The sequence below is a fragment of the Acomys russatus genome, chromosome 4 (assembly GCF_903995435.1).
Source record: "Acomys russatus chromosome 4, mAcoRus1.1, whole genome shotgun sequence".
Taxonomy (NCBI): domain Eukaryota; kingdom Metazoa; phylum Chordata; class Mammalia; order Rodentia; family Muridae; genus Acomys; species Acomys russatus.
Window position 1 is genome coordinate 5,422,053 of NC_067140.1, and position 18,009 is coordinate 5,440,061.

An 18,009-nucleotide genomic window follows, 5' to 3' on the forward strand; every position below is an offset into this window, starting at 1 on the left:
CTCCTGCCTCTGCCTTCTAAGGACAAAGAAACACTACCAGTATGGTAGTGACTCTGCCCAGCCACATATTCAATCTACCGGACTCTAAGCTTGGGAGGACCACCCAGAACTGGCCAATCAGAGTTCCCAGCCACAGAGGCAGATACAGAAACCAGCATCTAGACCAGCCAGTCCAGAGAGAAGTGGCCCTGGGCTTTCTCTCTAATAGGAAGAGGCATTTATTGCTGCCCAGGGGGCCTGAGAAGCTGCTTTGTTGCTAGGCTACAAAAAGGATCTCTGAAGGGCCGGAGCAATGACTCAGTGCATAAGAGCACTTGTTGCTCTTCTGAAAGGACTCAGGTTTGGTTCCCAGCATCCGCAGTGTGCCTCACAGGCTCCAGTTTCAGGAGCTCTGATGGCCTCTTCTGGCCAAGCATGCACACAATACAGACATGCAGGCAAAAGACCAGTACACGTTTTTTTAAAAGGCGGGGGGGGGGGGGAGGAGGCTGTCCCTGAGAGCCCAGCGGTGGAAGAGACATCCTCACGGAACTGCACTTGGGCTAGCTCAGGCAGGAGCAGGGTTTCCTGAAGGGTGTCTGGACCCTTCACAGACACGCACTGCTAAGGGCTTGTGGGGAAGGGAGGGTGGTGGATTCACTGGGGTCAGGTTTTCAGAGAGCAGATGGGCCAAAATTCTCTCACCTGATTGGCTGCCGAGGCTTGATGTCAACTGGGGGTGGGGCAGGCACGTCACTGGGGAAGATGTCAATCCACATATGAAGGGATCCCTGAGGGCACAAAAGGGTCTGGCTAGAGAGTCCTCTCCCTACAGCCTTGAACCCGGTAGCTGCCCAGTCCCCCGTGCAGAGAAGGGTCAAGGGCAGGAGTTACTGGGTAGATGTGGGGTAGTGGGATAAAATGAGGGCCCCAGGGTCAAGTTGAAGATTGAGTTCAGGATGAGCTGTCAGAGTGAAAAGATTGAGATCAAGAGTAGGATACAGGGACAGGACAGATGGCTCAGTGGTTAAGAGCACTGCCTGCTCTTCCAAAGGACCTGGGTTCAATTCCCAGCACCCACATGGCAGCTCACAACTGTCTGTAACTCCAAGATCTGACAACCTCACACCAATGCACATAATACAATTAAATAAATTATTAAAAACAAAAAGAGTAGGATACAGTGTTCTCGAGGCCCAGAAACTAGGATGGAGCTCATTCAGATTGGGAGCTCCGGGTCTGAACCTCGTTGGCAGGGGGTCAGGGATGCTGTAGGACCAGAATCAGGGACGGGGTGTACAGCCCACGACAGGTTCAAGACTCCAAGGTTGGCGTGGGTTGCTCACTGACACCAGGAGCCAGGGCCAGTGGTGGTAGTGTGGGGGGCCGAGGGCTCGGGGAACAGGTCCAGAGTCAGGTGGGAGGCCTGATGGATGCTGAGGTCCCTTCACCTGCAGCAGCCCTGGGCTGCGGGGATGGTACAGGGGCCGTGTTTCCACATGCTCCGGTACTAGCTGGAGCCCAAGTCCTGGCATCTCCTGCCAACGCCGCAGCACGAGCAATGCTTGGGTCTCTTCAGAAGCCTCATTTGTCACCTTGGAGTCCCTGCCATCTGAACCAAGAGGCCTTGGGTTCACCACAGTCGATCCCCGCTCCCACACCCCCATCCTTCTCAGCAGCTCTCAGCTGAGGCTGACACTGCACCAGATAAAGTCTGTGGCCTATACTGGGCGTGGTGGCTCACACCTTTAATCCCAGCAGAGACAGGAGGATCTCCGTGAGTTTGAGGCCATCTTGGTCTACATGGTGAGTTCTAATTCAGCCAGAGCTACATAGAAAGTCCTCAACAGCTGCCCTCTCCACCCCACCCCATACCCACCAAAAAAGAAAAGAAAAAAGCCCATGGCCCACCATTTACAAAGAGCAGGGGTAGGGGAGGGGAGCTGCTGCCATAACTACTCCCAACTGTGTAAGCCAACTATTGCTTTTGCTCACACCCGTTTAGAGACCAGCCACCAGCCATGTGAAGTGTGAGGTGCATAGCCACAGACGACTGTATAGAGAGAGGTCTGGATCTTGTGCTCTGGGGGAGGGGGTTATCTACAAAAACATCCAGGAGCCTCAACCTTACTCAGCCAAACTCACAAGCATCCCTGTGCCTGCTGCCATCAGTGGGCTCTACTGGGTACACGAGCCTGGCACCCGGTGTGTCCTGAGTCCTGTCTCCCTCGTCCTCCCTGTGGCCCATCCGAGCAGAGAGGGTCTGGTACCTGGAGGCAGAGCTTCAGACGGTGTCAGAAAGACCCTGCTGCCCACCTTGACAGCCCCAGCTCGGTACTCAGGGACAGGAAGGCCACAGCGCTGGCACAGCCCTGCCAGGATCTGTGAAGGCCGGAATGCATCGCGCCAGGCATTGTACCCATCCCTGCAGGCAGAAGAGACAATGCATCAGCTAGGGCCATACGTGGGCACAGTGGGGCCCAAAGACGATGTTGAGAGGGTGAGGCTCAAAGAAGTCACATGACATATTAGTACCAAAACCCCAGGACCCAGGCTCAAGCCTTGGCCACTGAGCTAGACTGTCTGGCTAGGGGCTGGGAGACGCAAGACCCTTCTGTAAGACCCTGTGGATAAAAATGGGGTTTCGAGAACTGGGAGATGCATCTGCTCGCTGGTGAAGGGCTCACTGCATACACATGAGGCCGTGCCTTCACATCCCCAGAGCCCATATAAAAGTGTCTGTAATCCCAGCGCCCCGGTGGGAACTGGAGGTGGAGACAGGAGACTGGACGCTTATAAACCGGGTAGCCTGACACACGAGAGTGAGAAGACCCTGCGTCAAACAAGATGGAAGAAGACTAATACCCAGGTCTCCTCAGACAATCCCCAAGCATATTGTGCAACATGTGTGCCAGATTCTCACACACGAAGTACTCACACACGCAACACTCAAGTATACTAAGAGTAAAAACAATCTAGATGGAAATGTGAGCGTGAAGGTGATAGTTTTGGGAATGGCTCCTCAGGCCCTGCCAGACTCACACATCGTACTGGGAGGCCAATCCACAGTTGGCTCTGTGGTGACTATAGAATCTGTTTTCCAGGTCAATGTGGGTCTCCCCAATGAGGTCATCGGAACCAACGAGGTCATGGTCGAATATGGCCACGGTCAGCTCTGGCTCAGCCGGGAGGGAGATGTTCAACTCCAGGACCCTGGCCAGGAAGGAAAAGTGGCTAAGGACAGCTCCATGTCCTCAGAGGGGACCTGAGGTGGCAGTGTCCAGCCCCATCCCACCCCCTCAGCTGCCTAGGCAAGAGCCTATGGAGCTCAGGCACCCCACCCCCAAGCCCAGGGCCCAGCCTCACTCTCCAAAGATGGGGTTGAGTTGCTTGGGGATGTAGCGTTCCTTAGTGTCTCGCTGTTCCTTGCCAGCGCTCACCACCACATAGGGGTCTGCCTTGCCATTGGGGTCCGCAGGAGCCAGGTTGGTAGCCTGGGGGGGGGGGTGGAGTCCAAATCCAGTAGAGTCAGGAGACATAATTATAATTCAAGATTTGGTCCAAGCCCTTGTTGGACCAAAGCTCAGGATTTTTTGTTTTTGTTTCTTGTTTTTCGAGATAGGGGTTCCCTGTGTAGCCTTGGCCGAACCTGGACTCGCTTTGTAGACCAGGCTGGCCTCAAACTCACAGTGATCCACCTGCCTCTGCCTCCCCGGTGTTGGGATTAAAGGCGCCAGGCTCCAAACCTCAGGATGTTATGAGGTGCTGGAGGTCATGCTCGGGGCCTCCTCCAGGCTAGCCAGGGACTCCATCGACTGAGCCACACCCCAGCCCTTGGCTCTTCTTCCTTACATTGTAAGAAATAACTCATAGCCGGGCGTGGTGGCGCACGCCTTTAATCCCAGCACTCGGGAGGCAGAGGCAGGCGGATCGCTGTGAGTTCGAGGCCAGCCTGGTCTACAAAGTGAGTCCAGGATGGCCAAGGCTACACAGAGAAACCCTGTCTCAAAAAAACAAAAAAACAAAACAACAAAAAAAAAAAAACCCAAACTCATAGCCGGGTGTGGTGGCGCACGCCTTTAATCCCAGCACTCGGGAGGCAGAGGCAGGTGGATCGCTGTGAGTTCGAGGCCAGCCTGGTCTACAAAGCAAGTCCAGGATAGCCAAGGCTAAACAGAGAAACCCTGTCTCAAAAAAAAAAAAAAAAAGAAATAACTCATTACAGCCCATTTGCAGTCTGAGGTGCATTTAGACCCCATTGGAGGATGGCAATTAAGCAGGAGGCACTAGGCCCGTCCTCCCACCAAGCAGTTGATGCCTATCCGATGTTAACAGTTCAGCCTTGGCTCAGCCCCAGGATGAGGCTTCGGGAGGGGATAGCAGGAGGATTTTACCTCCCCAGGGAATTTGACTTGGGTTTGGGTTGGGGCAGAGAAATGTGATTAGGGATATAAAACTCACTATTTTGCCCCAAACTGGCATGCCAGCCATCTTTGCTTTTGTCCTGGTTGACACTTGGCTGAGGAACTGAAAATGAATCTCTCTTGCTTTTGGTACATGGAGCAAAGGACACATAACTTTTACTGTGAAATGAGGACCAGGGTTTCCCAAACACATAAAACATATGCTATGCACAACCCTCTGCACTTCCCAGTTTCCACCTTATGCCATCTGGAAATTACTTAAAGACACAGAGCTCTTCCTCACTCCTTTTCAACATTTAACTTTGTTGAGCACCCGTTCTTACATGCCTGGGCACTTGGTTTTGTAGTAACTTTTAATGTTTTAGAAATATGTGTGTTCAGTTACCTTTTTTTTTTTTTTTTTTTAGGAATGGAGGATGAACCCAGGGCCTCCTGCTTGCTAGGCAAGTGCTCTACCAGCTAGCTACATTCTCAGCCATTTTTTTTTTTTTCCCTCTGTGTAATAGCCCTGGCCATCCTGGAATTCACTTTGTAGAACAGGCTAGCCTCTAACTCACAGACATCTGCCTGGCTCTGCCTCCCAAGTGTGCCACCACGCCCGGGTTTAGCCACCTCTTTTTAAGTATTTCTGTATTTGTGTGTGTGTATGCACATTCATGAATGTGTGCACAACTCAAGTTAACACTTGGAGTCTTCTTCAATCACGATCTTTTTTTTTTTTTTTTTTTTTTTGAGCTATGATCTCACTGAACCTGGAGCTCACGGACTCAGTTAGGCTGGCCGGCCAGCCAGTCTCACTGACCATCCCGCCCCCACTTTCTCTGTGTTAGGATTATAGGTGCACACCGCCAAGCCCAGCTTTTTACACGGGTGCTGGGGAATCCAAAAGTCTTCATTCATGCTTGCACACAAGTACTTAACCTTCCAAGCCATCTCTCAGCCCCCGTTCACTCTTGAGAAAGGGTCTCACACAGCCCAGGCTGCCCTCAAACTTGCTTTGTGGCTGAGGGGGACATTGAACTCCTGACCCTCTTTGCCTTCGCCCCCTGAGTGCTGGGATCACAAGCGTGTTCCCACCTGACCTGTGTGATCCTGGGGATTTGTGTGCCTGGGAAGCGCTCTGCCATCTGAGCTCTATCTCCAGTCCCCCTCTGCTTCTAGCTCGGCCTCTAGCTGGGACCACAGGCCTGTGCTACCAGGCCCGGCTCTTAAGTTGCTTGCGCACATGTGTGTTTGTGTGTTTGTGTGTTTGCGTGTGTGTGTTCATGAGGGCTCACATGTGTACATGCATGCATGTGGAGGTCAAAGGTCGACTTTATAACCTCAGTGAAGTGTGGTTCCTCAGCGTCCACTCATTTGTTTTGAGACAGCATCTCTCACTGGACTGGAGCTCGCCAAGTAATCTGGATTAAGTGGCCACTGAGCCCCAGGGCCTGCCCTACCTGGACCGTTCAGGGCTGGGATTACAAGAGTGTGGCACCGAGCCTGGCTTTTCTTGCTATCTTGGGATCAAACCCAGGTCTTCGTGCTTGCAAGGCAAACACTTTTCCTACTAAATTACCTTCCCAGCCCTCTTTGGTCATGTGGGTGTGTGGGTACATGTGCGAGCCTGGAGGTTAGCGTGTTCTTCAGGGTGACCCCACCCACCTCATCTTCTTAGACCAGTCTCTTCATTGAGCCCGCATTTGCACTTAACTCTACGGAAACTCTGAGGCTGGGGTTACCATCACTTTGGACAATCTCTCACTTGGTTCTGCTTTTGTTTGTTTGTAGTTTTTGGTCTTATAAGGCAGGGTCTCTAGTAGGACAGGCTAGCCTAAAGCTCAGCATGTAGCTGAGGCTAGCCTCGAGTTTCTGATCCTCTTGTTTCACTTCTCCAGTTCTGGGATTGGAGACATGGACAGCTACACCTAACTTGTTTGGCTTTCTTCGTTTGCTAACTTGGTTTTGGTTGGTTTGTTTCTGGTTTTGAAGGTTTTTTTTTCCCCCCTGTTTATTTGTTTGTATGTTTGTTTACATGTATGGGTTATTTTGCCTGCATATATGTCTATGCACCCACCAGGTGCATTCCTCAGGCTGTGGCTAGGAGAGTGTCAGATTCCCTGGAGCTGGAGTTACAGATGTGAGTGTGAGCAGCCATGTGGGTGCTGGGAATCCAACCTGGGGCCTTTGGAAGGGAAGTCAGTGCTCTTAACTGCTGAGCCTCCTCTCAGGCCCTGGCTGATTCTCTTGCCTCCACTTTCTAAATGTTGGGGTTACTGGTATGCACTACGACACCAAGTTAGAGTTTTGGTTTAGGGTTTTGGTTGTGGTTGGTTGGTTGATTGGTTGGGTTGAGTTTTTTTTTTTTTTTTTTAATTGGGTTTGGTTTGGGTTTTGATCTCACTATGTAAGCCAGGTTGACCTGAAACTCACTCTATGTAGTCTAGGCTGCCCTCAAATTCACAGTAATCATCCTGTGTCGGGCTCCCAAGATCTGGGGTTACAGATAGGATCCTAAAATTGTTGTTTCCTCTGCCTAGTGCTGGTGACAGACCCCATAGCCTGGAGCATGCTTTGCAAGTGTTCTGAGCCAAACCTCAGCTCTTGGCTTTGAGTTTTCTGAATTAAACAGAAAAATCTAAATTCCACTCTTAAATGAATGTGGGGCCACACTAAAAACACATTTCCCAGGAAGACACTGTCTCTGAGGCAGGCTCCTTTCCGAAGGGGCAAGCTGCCTCTTGGCTGGCCTCTCTCGGGGGTCCTGCTTTGTGCAGGGTCTTGTTTCCAGTCCCTTTTCTTGCTCAGACTCTAAGAACCCAAGGCCAAACTTCAGGTGTGGACAAACCCTTTCAGACAGCCTGAGCTCTGGGCCTCAGGGTCACGGATACTGCGCCCGCCTTCTTGCTCAGGAAAACTTTCTCTTTCTTCAGATCTTTGTGTTCATTAAAAAAAAACTTTATCGAGCCGGGCGTGGTGGCACACGGCTTTACCCCAGCACTCGGGAGGCAGAGGCAGGCTGATTGCTGTGAGTTCGAGGCCAGCCTGGTCTACAAAGTGAGTCCAAGATGGCCAAGGCTACACAGAGAAACCCTGTCTTGAAAAACCAAAAAAAAAAAAGAACTTTATCTAACATGTCTAGATGTAATTTATCTCAGGCCACCCTGTCTGCCCTATTGCTGCGACAGTCAGCAGCGTGAGTCCCACCATAGGAGGGTCAGAGGTGCCACAGAATGTCTCTTCCAATAATGTCTTAGATCCCTAAGTCAGGTCGAAGCATAGCATCTGCTCTGGTGACAGAGACAGAGGAGGCATAGCAGCCAGCAGAGCAACCTGCTTGTCCCCTGCTACTGCCCAGGGTGCCATCTTTTTATTTATTTGTTTGTTTTGTTTTTATTTTTGAGACAGGGTTTCTCTGTGTAGCCTTGGCTGTCCTGGACTCACTTTGTAGACCAGGCTGGCCTCGAACTCACAGCGATCTGCCTGCCTCTGCCTCCCGAGTGCTGGGATTAAAGGCGTGCGCCACCACACTCAGCCTTGCTCAGGATTCCTTTAAGGAAACTCCAGGGCTCCAACTAGTGCCCCGTGGCAGCCAGAGCAGTGGGAGGAACTATGGGGTGTTTGATCAAAGGCCAGTCTTTGGCTTCCCTGATCCCAGCCCAGAGTGTGAACTAGTCCCGCCACACAAGCGTGTGAGGGAGCCCTGAGGCCACATTGGGGAATTCTGCCTAGACTCTGAGGGAGCTGCCTCTGTGACCCCTCGGAGCCTTCCAGGGCTCTTGTTCTGTAGACTTCACACTGCTGTCTTTGCTGCCATGGGGATGAGCCAGGGACAGGGACACCCACCTTCACGATATACACTCTGACCAGAAGCTTGATGGGCCGATTCTGGGGGATCCCCCTAGAGATCTGAGGTTCAGAGAACGATGCAGCCTCTGACTCGGGGTAAATGAGGAAGGAGCCCTGAGGAGGGGGAGACAGAAAAAGGCTTGATGAGAAAGATGTTTTGGGGGCTGGAAAGATGGCTCAGAGGTTAAGAGCACTGGCTGTGCTTTTAAAAGTCTTGAGTTCAATTCCCAGCAACCACATGGTGGCTCACAACCATCTATAATGAGATCTGATGCCATCTTCTGGCTTGTTGGCTCATATGCAAGCCAAGTATTGTATTAAGTAATAAATACATCTTTTTTTTTTAAAGATTTTTTAATATATTAGATTATTTATTTTGTGTTCTGTGTGAGTGTTTTGCCTGCATATATGTCTGTGCTCGTGTGTGAGCATGGTTCCTGAGGAGGTCAGAGGAGGAGGGTGTCAGATGCCCTGGAATTGGAATTAGGGATGGTTGTGAACCACAGGGCAGGACTGGGCATAGAACCCGGGGCCTCTGCAAGAGCAGCCGTGGTCTTAACACTGAGCCTCCTCTCCAGCCTCGGAGAAAGCTTTACCAATCCTTCTCAGTCCGCACCCCCACAAGTATACCTTGAACTTGCCCACGCAGTGTCCAGAGGCTTCCTCTCCGTCTCCGTCCTGGCCGCCTTGCCCTCTGTACAGGGGGAACACACTCAACCAGTCTTCAAAGTGGTTGAACTGGTCCTCTAGGGAGCTGTTGTAGATCTGAAAGGCAGGAGATTTCAGTGACAACTCTGTACCCCAAAACCAAGGGACTCCCTTCTCCCCAGCACTCGTCACCTTCAGGGTAGCAATTGCTTTCTTCCGAGGCACGGACACTTTGATATCAGTCTCCCCCTGCTCCTGAGCCTCCGTGTCCACGGAAATGAGGTGGGTCCCATCTGGAAACAGCAGAAATGGCCCACATAAGAAATATGGAGGTGAGGTGGGTGGATAGGAGCAGGAACAAAAAGCTGGGGCTCTTACCTTGATCCCCAGAGTATTCCATGTCATCCTCATCGCAGTTGGGCTGAAACCAAAAGGCAAGACAGAGACGCCTCCTTTACTCCTCTCCTTGGTACACTCCCTTTTCCAGCTACATACAAACTTTCTTAGAGGTTACTTTATTGTCTGGCCCCGCTAACTCAGTGACTGCTTCCCATATATGGTCACTGAGGCCTTGAAGTGAGGCCAGTCTGCACTGAGAGGGGCTATGAGTTAAAATACACACCAGGCGATGAGAATGGAAAACAGGTTTGAGGTTTGCTGTTTCTTTTTGTTCTTTGTTGGTTGGTTGGTCTTTCAAGACAGGCTTTCTCTGTGTAGCCTTGGGTGTCCTGGACTCACTTTGTAGACCAGGCTGGCCTCGAACTCACCGAGATCCTCCTGCCTCTGCCTCCCAAGTGCTGGGATTAAAGGTGTGAGCCACCGAGCCTGGCCCCTTTTACTTTTTTTTTTTTTTTTTTAATTAAAGTAATAAACCGGGCAGATTGCTATGAGTTTGAGGCCAGCCTGGTCTACAAAGCAAGTCCAGGACAGCCAAGGCTACATAGAGAAACCCTGTCTCAAAAAAAAAAAAAAAAAAAAAAACCAAAAAACCAAAACCAAAAAAAGAAAAACCAAAAAATAAAAAATTAAAGTAATAAAAAAACTTTTGAGCCGGGTAATGGTAGTGCATATTTTTAATCCCAGCTCTCAGCGGGCAGAGGCAGGTGGATCTCTGAGTTCAGGGCCAGCCTGATCTACAGCCTAAGTTCCAGTACAGCCAAGGGTAGATAGAGAAACCTTATCTTGGAAAAAAAAAAAAGTATAAAAAAATTTTAAGGGAACTTAAAGAGATGGCTCAGCGGTTAAGAGCACTGACTGCTCTTCCAGAGGTCCTGAGTTCAATTCCCAGCAACCACATGGTGGCTCACAACCATCTATAATGTGATTTTATGCATACTGTATACATAATAAATAAATCTTTTTTTAAAAATTTTAAGACAGAGTCTCGTGTTGGTATAAAGTGGCTTTCAACTCTGGATCCTTTTGTTGCCACCTCCCAGGAACTCACTGGGCGTGTGTGCACCGTACCCAAGCTTAACAGTTAAGTCTTTAGTTTCTGGTTAGTTGGTTGGTTGAGACAGGTCTCTCTGTTTATCCCTGCCTGGCCTGGAACTTACGCTGTAGACCAGGCTGGCCTTAAACTTGCAAGGGTGGAGGGCTGGGTTTAATGTGTGTCACCAGGCTGGGGTCATGTTCAATTTTTATTAGACAACTGAAGTACTAATGTCCAACTTTTAAAATTGTGGTGAAGAGGAGAAAGGACGCCTGCAACAGTGAACTCTGGGACACATAGGGGTCTTTTGCATGAGAGGCGTCCCCAAGCCCCCTCCCCTCTCTGTTCTCCAGGTCCTGCCCACGCCGGCTCCACCCACCTGCCCTGGCTCCACCCACCTGCCCTGGCTCCACCCAATTGCCTTGGCTCCACCCACCTGACCCTGGAGCTCTTGCAGTGAGGCATAGTACTTAGACCACCAGTCCATCTCTTCCGGATCAGGGATGTCCTCCTCCAGTTCAAGGCCTTGACCCAGGAGCCCTAAGGTGAGCTTCTTTAGAGGGGCCTGAGGCAGAGGGGCTCTTGTTAACGCTCAGACAGCAGCACCACAAGCCCTGACGTCCCTCTCCAGGTTGTGGGCCACCCCATCACCTTCAGAAGCCGGCTGGATAGTCCTGCTTCAGCCACGGTAGGGTCCAGAGACTTCTCTCCTGGGAGTAAGGAAGTGATACTGTGAGTTTAGGCCAGTAGAAAGCAGACTCCAGGCACATCGGCCTCTCTGGTGGTCCATGCGGAGAAGATGCCTAACCTTGAGGCCCCTTTGGCAGCAGGTCTCTAGTCTCCTCCTCTGTCCCCTCCTCCTCAGGGGGCTCCTCATGACCCTGGAGTGTGAATCTCAGCATGTTGGGGACGATATGGGAACCCACAAGGACAGTTCGGCCAAAGGCCCGGCGCTCCATCACCAGGATGCTGAGTGGGGGCTGCAGATAGGGCTGGTCTGGCAAGTCCTAGAGACAGGCAAACAGGAAGTGACTCCATGACCCCGGGGGAAGGAAGAATCACAGGAGGTGAGGAAATAAGCCGGGTTTCAGATCTGCCACGCCGTCAGCCTCTTCAGTCATTATGGCCTTCTGACCAGCAAATGAAGGGACGCAGCCTGGACTCAACGGACTGTCCTAAGTATGTGACAGGACTGATAAAAGGAACTTTGAGCCGGGTGTGGTGGCGCACGCCTTTAATCCCAGCACTCGGGAGGCAGAGGCAGGCGCATCGCTGTGAGTTCGAGGCCAGCCTGGTCTACAAAGTGAGTCCAGGACAGCCAAGGCTACACAGAGAAACCCTGTCTCGAAAAACAAAAAACAAAACAAAACAAAAAAAAGGAACTTTGATGCCTACAAAGTTGCTACCAGGAACACAGGTTAGTGTTGTTCTTAGGGGATGAATGTTTGATCTGAAAATATACTGTCTGAACCATTAAAATGTGTATGGACTATGACCAAGTGACTTCTGACTACCTCTGGCACCTAAGAGGAGAAAGGACCACGATTATATACCACTTGCTCACTGGCTTGACTTATTATGTATAAACAGGAGACGAAATAGAAGCTATACTGGAGAAAAGCATCTACCTGGAATTAAATTATTAGTTCTTTTAAAAGATCCTATGTAGGGACTGGAGAGATGGCTCAGAGGTTAAAAGCACTGTCTGTTCTTCCATTGTGAATTCAATCCCCAGCAACCACATGGTGGCTCACAACTATCTATAATGAGATCTGATGCCCTCTTCTGGCCTGCAGAATACTGTATAAATAATTAAAAAAATAATAGCTCTTTAAAAAAAAAAAAAAAGCATGTGGACTGGAGAGCTGGCTCAGAGATTAAGAGCACTGATTGCTCTTCCAGAGATCCTGAGTTCAATTCCCAGCAACCACATGGTGGCTCAAAACCATCTATAATGAGATCTGGTGCCCTCTTCTGGTGTGCAGGTGTACATGCAGGCAGAGTACTGTGTACATAATAAATACACCTTTTTTTTTGGTTTTTTGAGACAGGGTTTCTCTGTGTAGCCTTGGCCATCCTGGACTCACTTTGTAGACCAGGCTGGCCTCGAACTCACAGCAATCCACCTGCCTCTGCCTCCCGAGTGCTGGGATTAAAGGCGTGCGCCACCACGCCCGGCAAATACACCTTTTAAAAAAAGAAAAGAAAATTTGAATGTCATAGACAAATGATTTGCCAGTACATGGTAGCAGACACATTTAATTTCAGCACGTAGAAGGCAGACTGATCTTTATAAGTCTCAGGCCAGCCAGATCTATCATGTCTCAAAATAAAATAAAACCAACAGGACAAATGATTTGAGACCCTAACTTGTCTCAGGAGAATTCAACCACCAAATTCAGCCATAGCTGACACTAAGCAAGGGTGAGGGGCAGCTAAGTGGCAGGGGACTGGTGTTCCATGTGTTAGGTTCTGGCCTCGGGCTCCAGTACCTGTCTCCCCTCCAAAATCATTAAAATAAATCACTCACACACCTTTAATCCCAGCACTCGGGAGGCAGAGGCAGGCAGATCTCTGTGAGTTCAACATCACACACAAAAAAATGGTGAAAATTACATTACGGATTTTGTTTGTTTTAATTTTGGTTTGGTTTGGTTTGGGTTGGGTTTTGGTTTTTTGAGACCGGGTTTCTCTGTAGCGTTGGCTGTCCTGGACTCCCTTTGTAGACTAGGCTGGCCTGAAACTCACAGCGATCCACCTGCCTCTGCCTCCTGAATGCTGGGATTAAAGGTGTGTGCCACTGCATCTGGCTAGTTTTCACCTTTAAGGGTTGAGCCATCTTTGACTCCTCTATAGTGTTTTGAGGTTTTTTGTTTGTTTGTTTTTTCCTTTTCTTTTCTTTCTCTTCCTGTGTTTCCGAGATCGGATAGATTCCCTAGTGCTTATCCTACAGGACTCTGGCTAATACTTCATTCAGCATAGCCAAGAGGATGCCACAGTCTAAAGATGAATCCAGGGGTCCTACCCACGGCCACTTTCTAGAAGTTTTATCAGAACAGCCTTCTTCATTTCTACAATGTCTTGTGCTGCTTTCGTCAACAGTAGCAGAGTTGAAGAAGTGCAGAGAAGAAGCTATTATCTGGCCTTTGATGCAGACAGCTGTTCCTGAATCCTCCTGGCACAGCTGGAGTTCCGGGTCCTCTGCCTCCTTCTCTCCTCTTCCCTGTAGGCTGTGTCCTGCCCACTCTCCTCACTGTTACACGCTGGATGTCCTGTGCCCTCTCACCACTGTCACACCTGGATGCTCTGTGCCCTCTCCTCCCACTGTCACACATGGATGCTCTGTGCCCTCTCCTCACTGTTACACGCTGGATGTCCTGTGCCCTCTCACCACTGTCACACCTGGATGCTCTGTGCCCTCTCTTCCCCACTGTCACACCTGGATGCTCTGTGCCCTCTCCTCCCCCCTGTCACACGCTGGATGCTCTGTGCCCTCTCCTCCCCACTGTTACACGCTGGATGTCCTGTGCCCTCTTCTCCCCACTGTTACACGCTGGATGTCCTGTGCCCTCTCCTCCCCACTGTCACACATGGATGCTCTGTGCCCTCTCCTCCCCACTGTCACACATGGATGCTCTGTGCCCTCTCCTCCCACTGTCATACATGGATGCTCTGTGCCCTCTCCTCCCCACTGTCACATGCTGGATGCTCTGTGCCCTCTCCTCCCCACTGTCACACATGGATGCTCTGTGCCCTCTCCTCCCCACTGTCACATGCTGGATGCTCTGTGCCCTCTCTTCACCCACTGTCACATGCTGGATGCTCTGTGTCCTCTCTTCCCCACTGTCACACACTGGGTAAGCTCCGTGTCCACTCCTCACCACTGTCACATGCTGGACAAGCTCTGTGAAGTTAGGGTTCTCTCGGTAGCTGGCCAGAACTTCCGACTTCACACGTCTCCCAGCCACTTCCAGAACAACCTGGGGCTTTTCCACCTCAAACAGGTGTACACGAGCCAAGCCTCGCAGACCCCAGAACAGCACCTAAGGTCATGAAGAGGGAGACTCAAGGGCTCTGGCTGACATAAGTCCACCCAGTTGGGGGAAGTGAAGAATCATTGAGTGCTTGACCTACCTCAACACGGAACTCCCTGAGCACAGGGCGCACACTAGGAGGCAGGGACAGGTGTCCAGAGACAGGCTCAACCAGGGAAGCCAGATCCTGGGGCTCCACATCACTAGGCACTGAGGGCTACAAGAAAAATAAATCAGAATTCATGTCAAAACATAGAAAGCCTAGGCTTGGAGAAGGGACATGGGTTTCTGTGAAGTGCAAAGGCCAGGGAGCCAGACAGGGCTGGGAGTTGTCAGAGGAACTTCCCAGAAAGCAGATGTGCATATGGAAAATGAAGTGGTAGCCTGAGGCATCCAGGATGGGATAACCCCAGGTTGAACATCAGTCTGGGTTCTTTAAGGGTAGATCCTGGCAAGGTGAACCTTGGATGTGTCCATCAGTAATCCTGGGGTCAGGGTCCGAGAGGCCACTGTCATCTGCCGCCAACACACCTCGGGCCTGGTACAGGTGAGCCCGCAGCTGGAAGTAACTAAAGTCTGAGAGGAAGGGAAGGAAGGAGCCACGCTTGCTCAGGGCATGTTCTAACCTCAAGGTGGCCACTGTAGTCCAGTTCAATGAGTTCAAAAGTAGCAATGACTTCTCCAGCAGCCTGAGGCCCCCTCCTCAGGGGGAAGAACTGCAGCTCAGGGCACTGATACGGGTCCTCTATCAACTTTACCCTTGGGGCTGCTAGTGCCCTGCCCAGGAACACAGCAGGGCCCTGTGGGAGGAAACCCCAGCACTTAAGAGACAGAGATGGTAGCCTCCACAATGAGTTCCAGGCCAGCCAGGACTATGCAGCGAGACCCTTCCCCCACCCCTGCCCCCACCCCAAAGAAATGCAGGGGCCTTGGGAGGATGCTCAGAAGGCAAAGGGGAGGCACCAAGACAATGGGGAGGAGAAAGCTGGACATGGGGGGGGAGGGGACACACTTACAAACTTATTGTGATCAAAGACATTGATGACCACTAGCGGTGGCTCCTCCCGCAAATGCTCCCGCCTGCCATCCACAATCAGCTGGTTAAACACCAAGAGCTCGTCCCACAGGGGGCTCAGGGTCTGCTCCAAGACCTTGGGGACCATGCGTGGCAAAGGCAGATATGAGAAGGGAATTCCTTCACGTGCCAGGTGGGCAGTCAAAGCGATTCTTTAACTGCTTGTCCTGCTTGTCCCCAAAGGCATGGGTGGCCAGCTCTGGTGTCGCCCTGCGGTCCCTACGGTCTGCCATTCTCTCATCCCTGCCCTAAAATCAACCCCAAGAAACAATGGCCTTCCGTTCTACACCACTGCCTGGGTCAAACAAGAGTCCCGTCCAGAGCCCTATCCTTAAAACCCAAAGTGGGAAGAGAGACATAGGACCCTGGACAAGAAGAGTTCACCTTGTCCCCTGCTCCCCTCTGCCTGTGTCCCAGCCTGACCCTCACCCGTGTGGTCTGGCACTGGGTAGAGATGAGGACATGTGCAAAGGGGTCCGAGAGGCCACTGTCATCTGCCGCCAACACACCTCGGGCCTGGTACAGGTGAGCCCGCAGCTGGAAGTAACTAAAGTCTGAGAGGAAGGGAAGGAAGGAGCCACGCTTGCTCAGGGGACGACCGGGTTTCCCTGGCTCATGAACCCCTACCTAGAACAAACAGCAAGGTGGGTTGAGCCCTGGTCCCGAACTCACCGTCCCGGTACAGGCTGTGGGGCAGCCCCGCCGAGGGTTCAGGCAGGAGATCCGGGGGCAGCTCAGAGGTGCATGCCTTGCTTTGCTTGCCCAGTCCCAGCCACAAGAAGAGCTCCAGCTTGGCACAGACCTCCCCAGGGGCTGCCCCAGGGGCCTGTGTAGGAAAGAGGCACGCTGGAGCCCCCTGCCCCAAATCTCTCTGCCAAAGAGAGATGTTACCCAAGCTCCCCAGTGCAGGAGCTAGCCCCCCTGCTCCCACTTCTGTGTCCCTTCCTGTGCCTTCCATCCCACCCCACCTTACCCTGCCCTGCCATGGTCACTTCTTCTATCCACAGCCCTAACCCCAAGTGTATAACCTGCCCTCTCTTCTCTGTCTCCTCCATCCTCAACACATTTATTCTATCTGTCCTTTATCCCAAGGGCCACAGCTTCTCACCATGAGAAACCTGTTTGGGTATCTTTTCCAGAGATTTTCTGCCTGTAACTCAGCTCTGCTGGCAAGAACGATCCCTCTCCTTCCTCGCCACCCTGCCTGTGTGTCAGGACCACTGTAGGCCCAGGGCAGACAAGCTTGCTCTTGATGTTCCTCCCAAGCTGACCCAGACAAAGCCATAACCCCCTTCTGGCTTTTTGGACAGTTGAGACAGTCAGGGAGCTCCCAGTTGGGAACCACAGGCCACCCCCCTCTTATGTCTCGTCCTGCCTAGGAACCTCAGAGCTCACTCCCCAGCCCCATCTCACTGTGAGCAGCAGACTCTGGATCTTCCCACAGTCTCGGCCTCGCTCCTCCTCAACCACGGAGAACAGCACATCCTGCGCAGGGATGCGGGCATAGGCCACCCGGAGCTGACCACTGAACATCCAGACCAGCACATCAGGGAGGGGCGGCTGCGGCTGCAAGTGGAGGACAGGGTTGCCTGGGGAGTCTGGAGATAAAACTATCTTATCCTGAAGTTTAGGCTATATGCCCTGACTTTTTCAGAAGCCTGGTCCTGTGGCCACCTGCTCCGACCTTTCCTCCTGGGCATCTCAGACTCAGAGCCCGACTTGGAGTCTTCACATAGCATCGGGCATTCTGCCCTCATCATTTCTAGAGCTCTAGTTCAATGGTGTTGGGAACATTCACAGCTGAGCTGACAGCCATGCATCTTCCCATCCTACAAAACAGAAACTCAGCAACCGCTTAGCACCATCTCCCCATTTCCAGCTGACGCTCCAGTTCCCAGTAACCACAAAAAAGCAAAATAACATAACACTTAAGAACAACAAAACTGGGGCTGTAGAGATGCCTCAGAGGATAAGAGCCGGACTGTTCTTCCAAACGTCCTGAGTTCAATTCCTAATAACCACATGGTGGCTCACAACCATCTGTAATGAGATCTGGTGCCCTCTTCTGGTGGGCAGGGACACATGCAGGCAGAATACTGTATATATTATTAAAAAATAAATAGATAAAAGAAAAGAACAACAAAACCAGCTGGGCATCATGGCGCACGCCTTTAATCCCAGCACTTCGGAGGCAGAGGCAGGCAGATCACTGTGAGTTCGAGGCCAGCCTGGTCTACAAAGGGAGTCCAGGACAGCCAAGGCTACACAGAGAAACCCTGTCTCAAAGGAAAAAAAGAAAAGAAAAGAAGAAGAAAGAAAACCAAGCCAAGCCATAGTCATAATCAGAGCTCCGCCTCCCTCTGCCCCGCTGAGTGCTGGGATTACAGGCGTGCTCCACCATTGCCTGGCTTGATTCTTACCAATCAGACTGTGCTGCACACCTTTAATCCCAGCACCTGGGAGCCAGAGGCAGGCGGATCTCTGAGTTCAAAGCTAGCCTTTTCTACAGAGTGAGTTCTAAGGCAGCCAGGGCTACACAGAGAAGCCCTGTCTTGAAAAACAAAACAAAACAAAACAAAACCAATG

General features: G+C 51.4%; 1 protein-coding gene across 1 annotated transcript in view; it reads right to left on the bottom strand.

The window, feature by feature from the left end:
- Positions 1-18,009, bottom strand: part of LOC127187585 (fer-1-like protein 4) — a 38,590-nt gene that overhangs the window by 2,910 nt on the left and 17,671 nt on the right. Inside the window, exons 22-40 of the mRNA XM_051143615.1 lie at positions 16,837-16,989; positions 16,096-16,249; positions 15,853-15,977; positions 15,365-15,499; positions 14,975-15,148; positions 14,449-14,565; positions 14,196-14,357; positions 11,123-11,321; positions 10,966-11,024; positions 10,751-10,879; positions 9,261-9,303; positions 9,075-9,175; positions 8,865-8,999; positions 8,232-8,348; positions 3,346-3,473; positions 3,022-3,192; positions 2,250-2,404; positions 1,431-1,591; positions 685-770 (exon numbers count right to left, since the gene is read on the bottom strand). Coding sequence (XP_050999572.1) covers positions 685-770; positions 1,431-1,591; positions 2,250-2,404; positions 3,022-3,192; positions 3,346-3,473; positions 8,232-8,348; positions 8,865-8,999; positions 9,075-9,175; positions 9,261-9,303; positions 10,751-10,879; positions 10,966-11,024; positions 11,123-11,321; positions 14,196-14,357; positions 14,449-14,565; positions 14,975-15,148; positions 15,365-15,499; positions 15,853-15,977; positions 16,096-16,249; positions 16,837-16,989 — 2,504 coding nt within the window. The remainder of the gene's footprint in view (positions 1-684; positions 771-1,430; positions 1,592-2,249; positions 2,405-3,021; positions 3,193-3,345; positions 3,474-8,231; positions 8,349-8,864; positions 9,000-9,074; positions 9,176-9,260; positions 9,304-10,750; positions 10,880-10,965; positions 11,025-11,122; positions 11,322-14,195; positions 14,358-14,448; positions 14,566-14,974; positions 15,149-15,364; positions 15,500-15,852; positions 15,978-16,095; positions 16,250-16,836; positions 16,990-18,009) is intronic.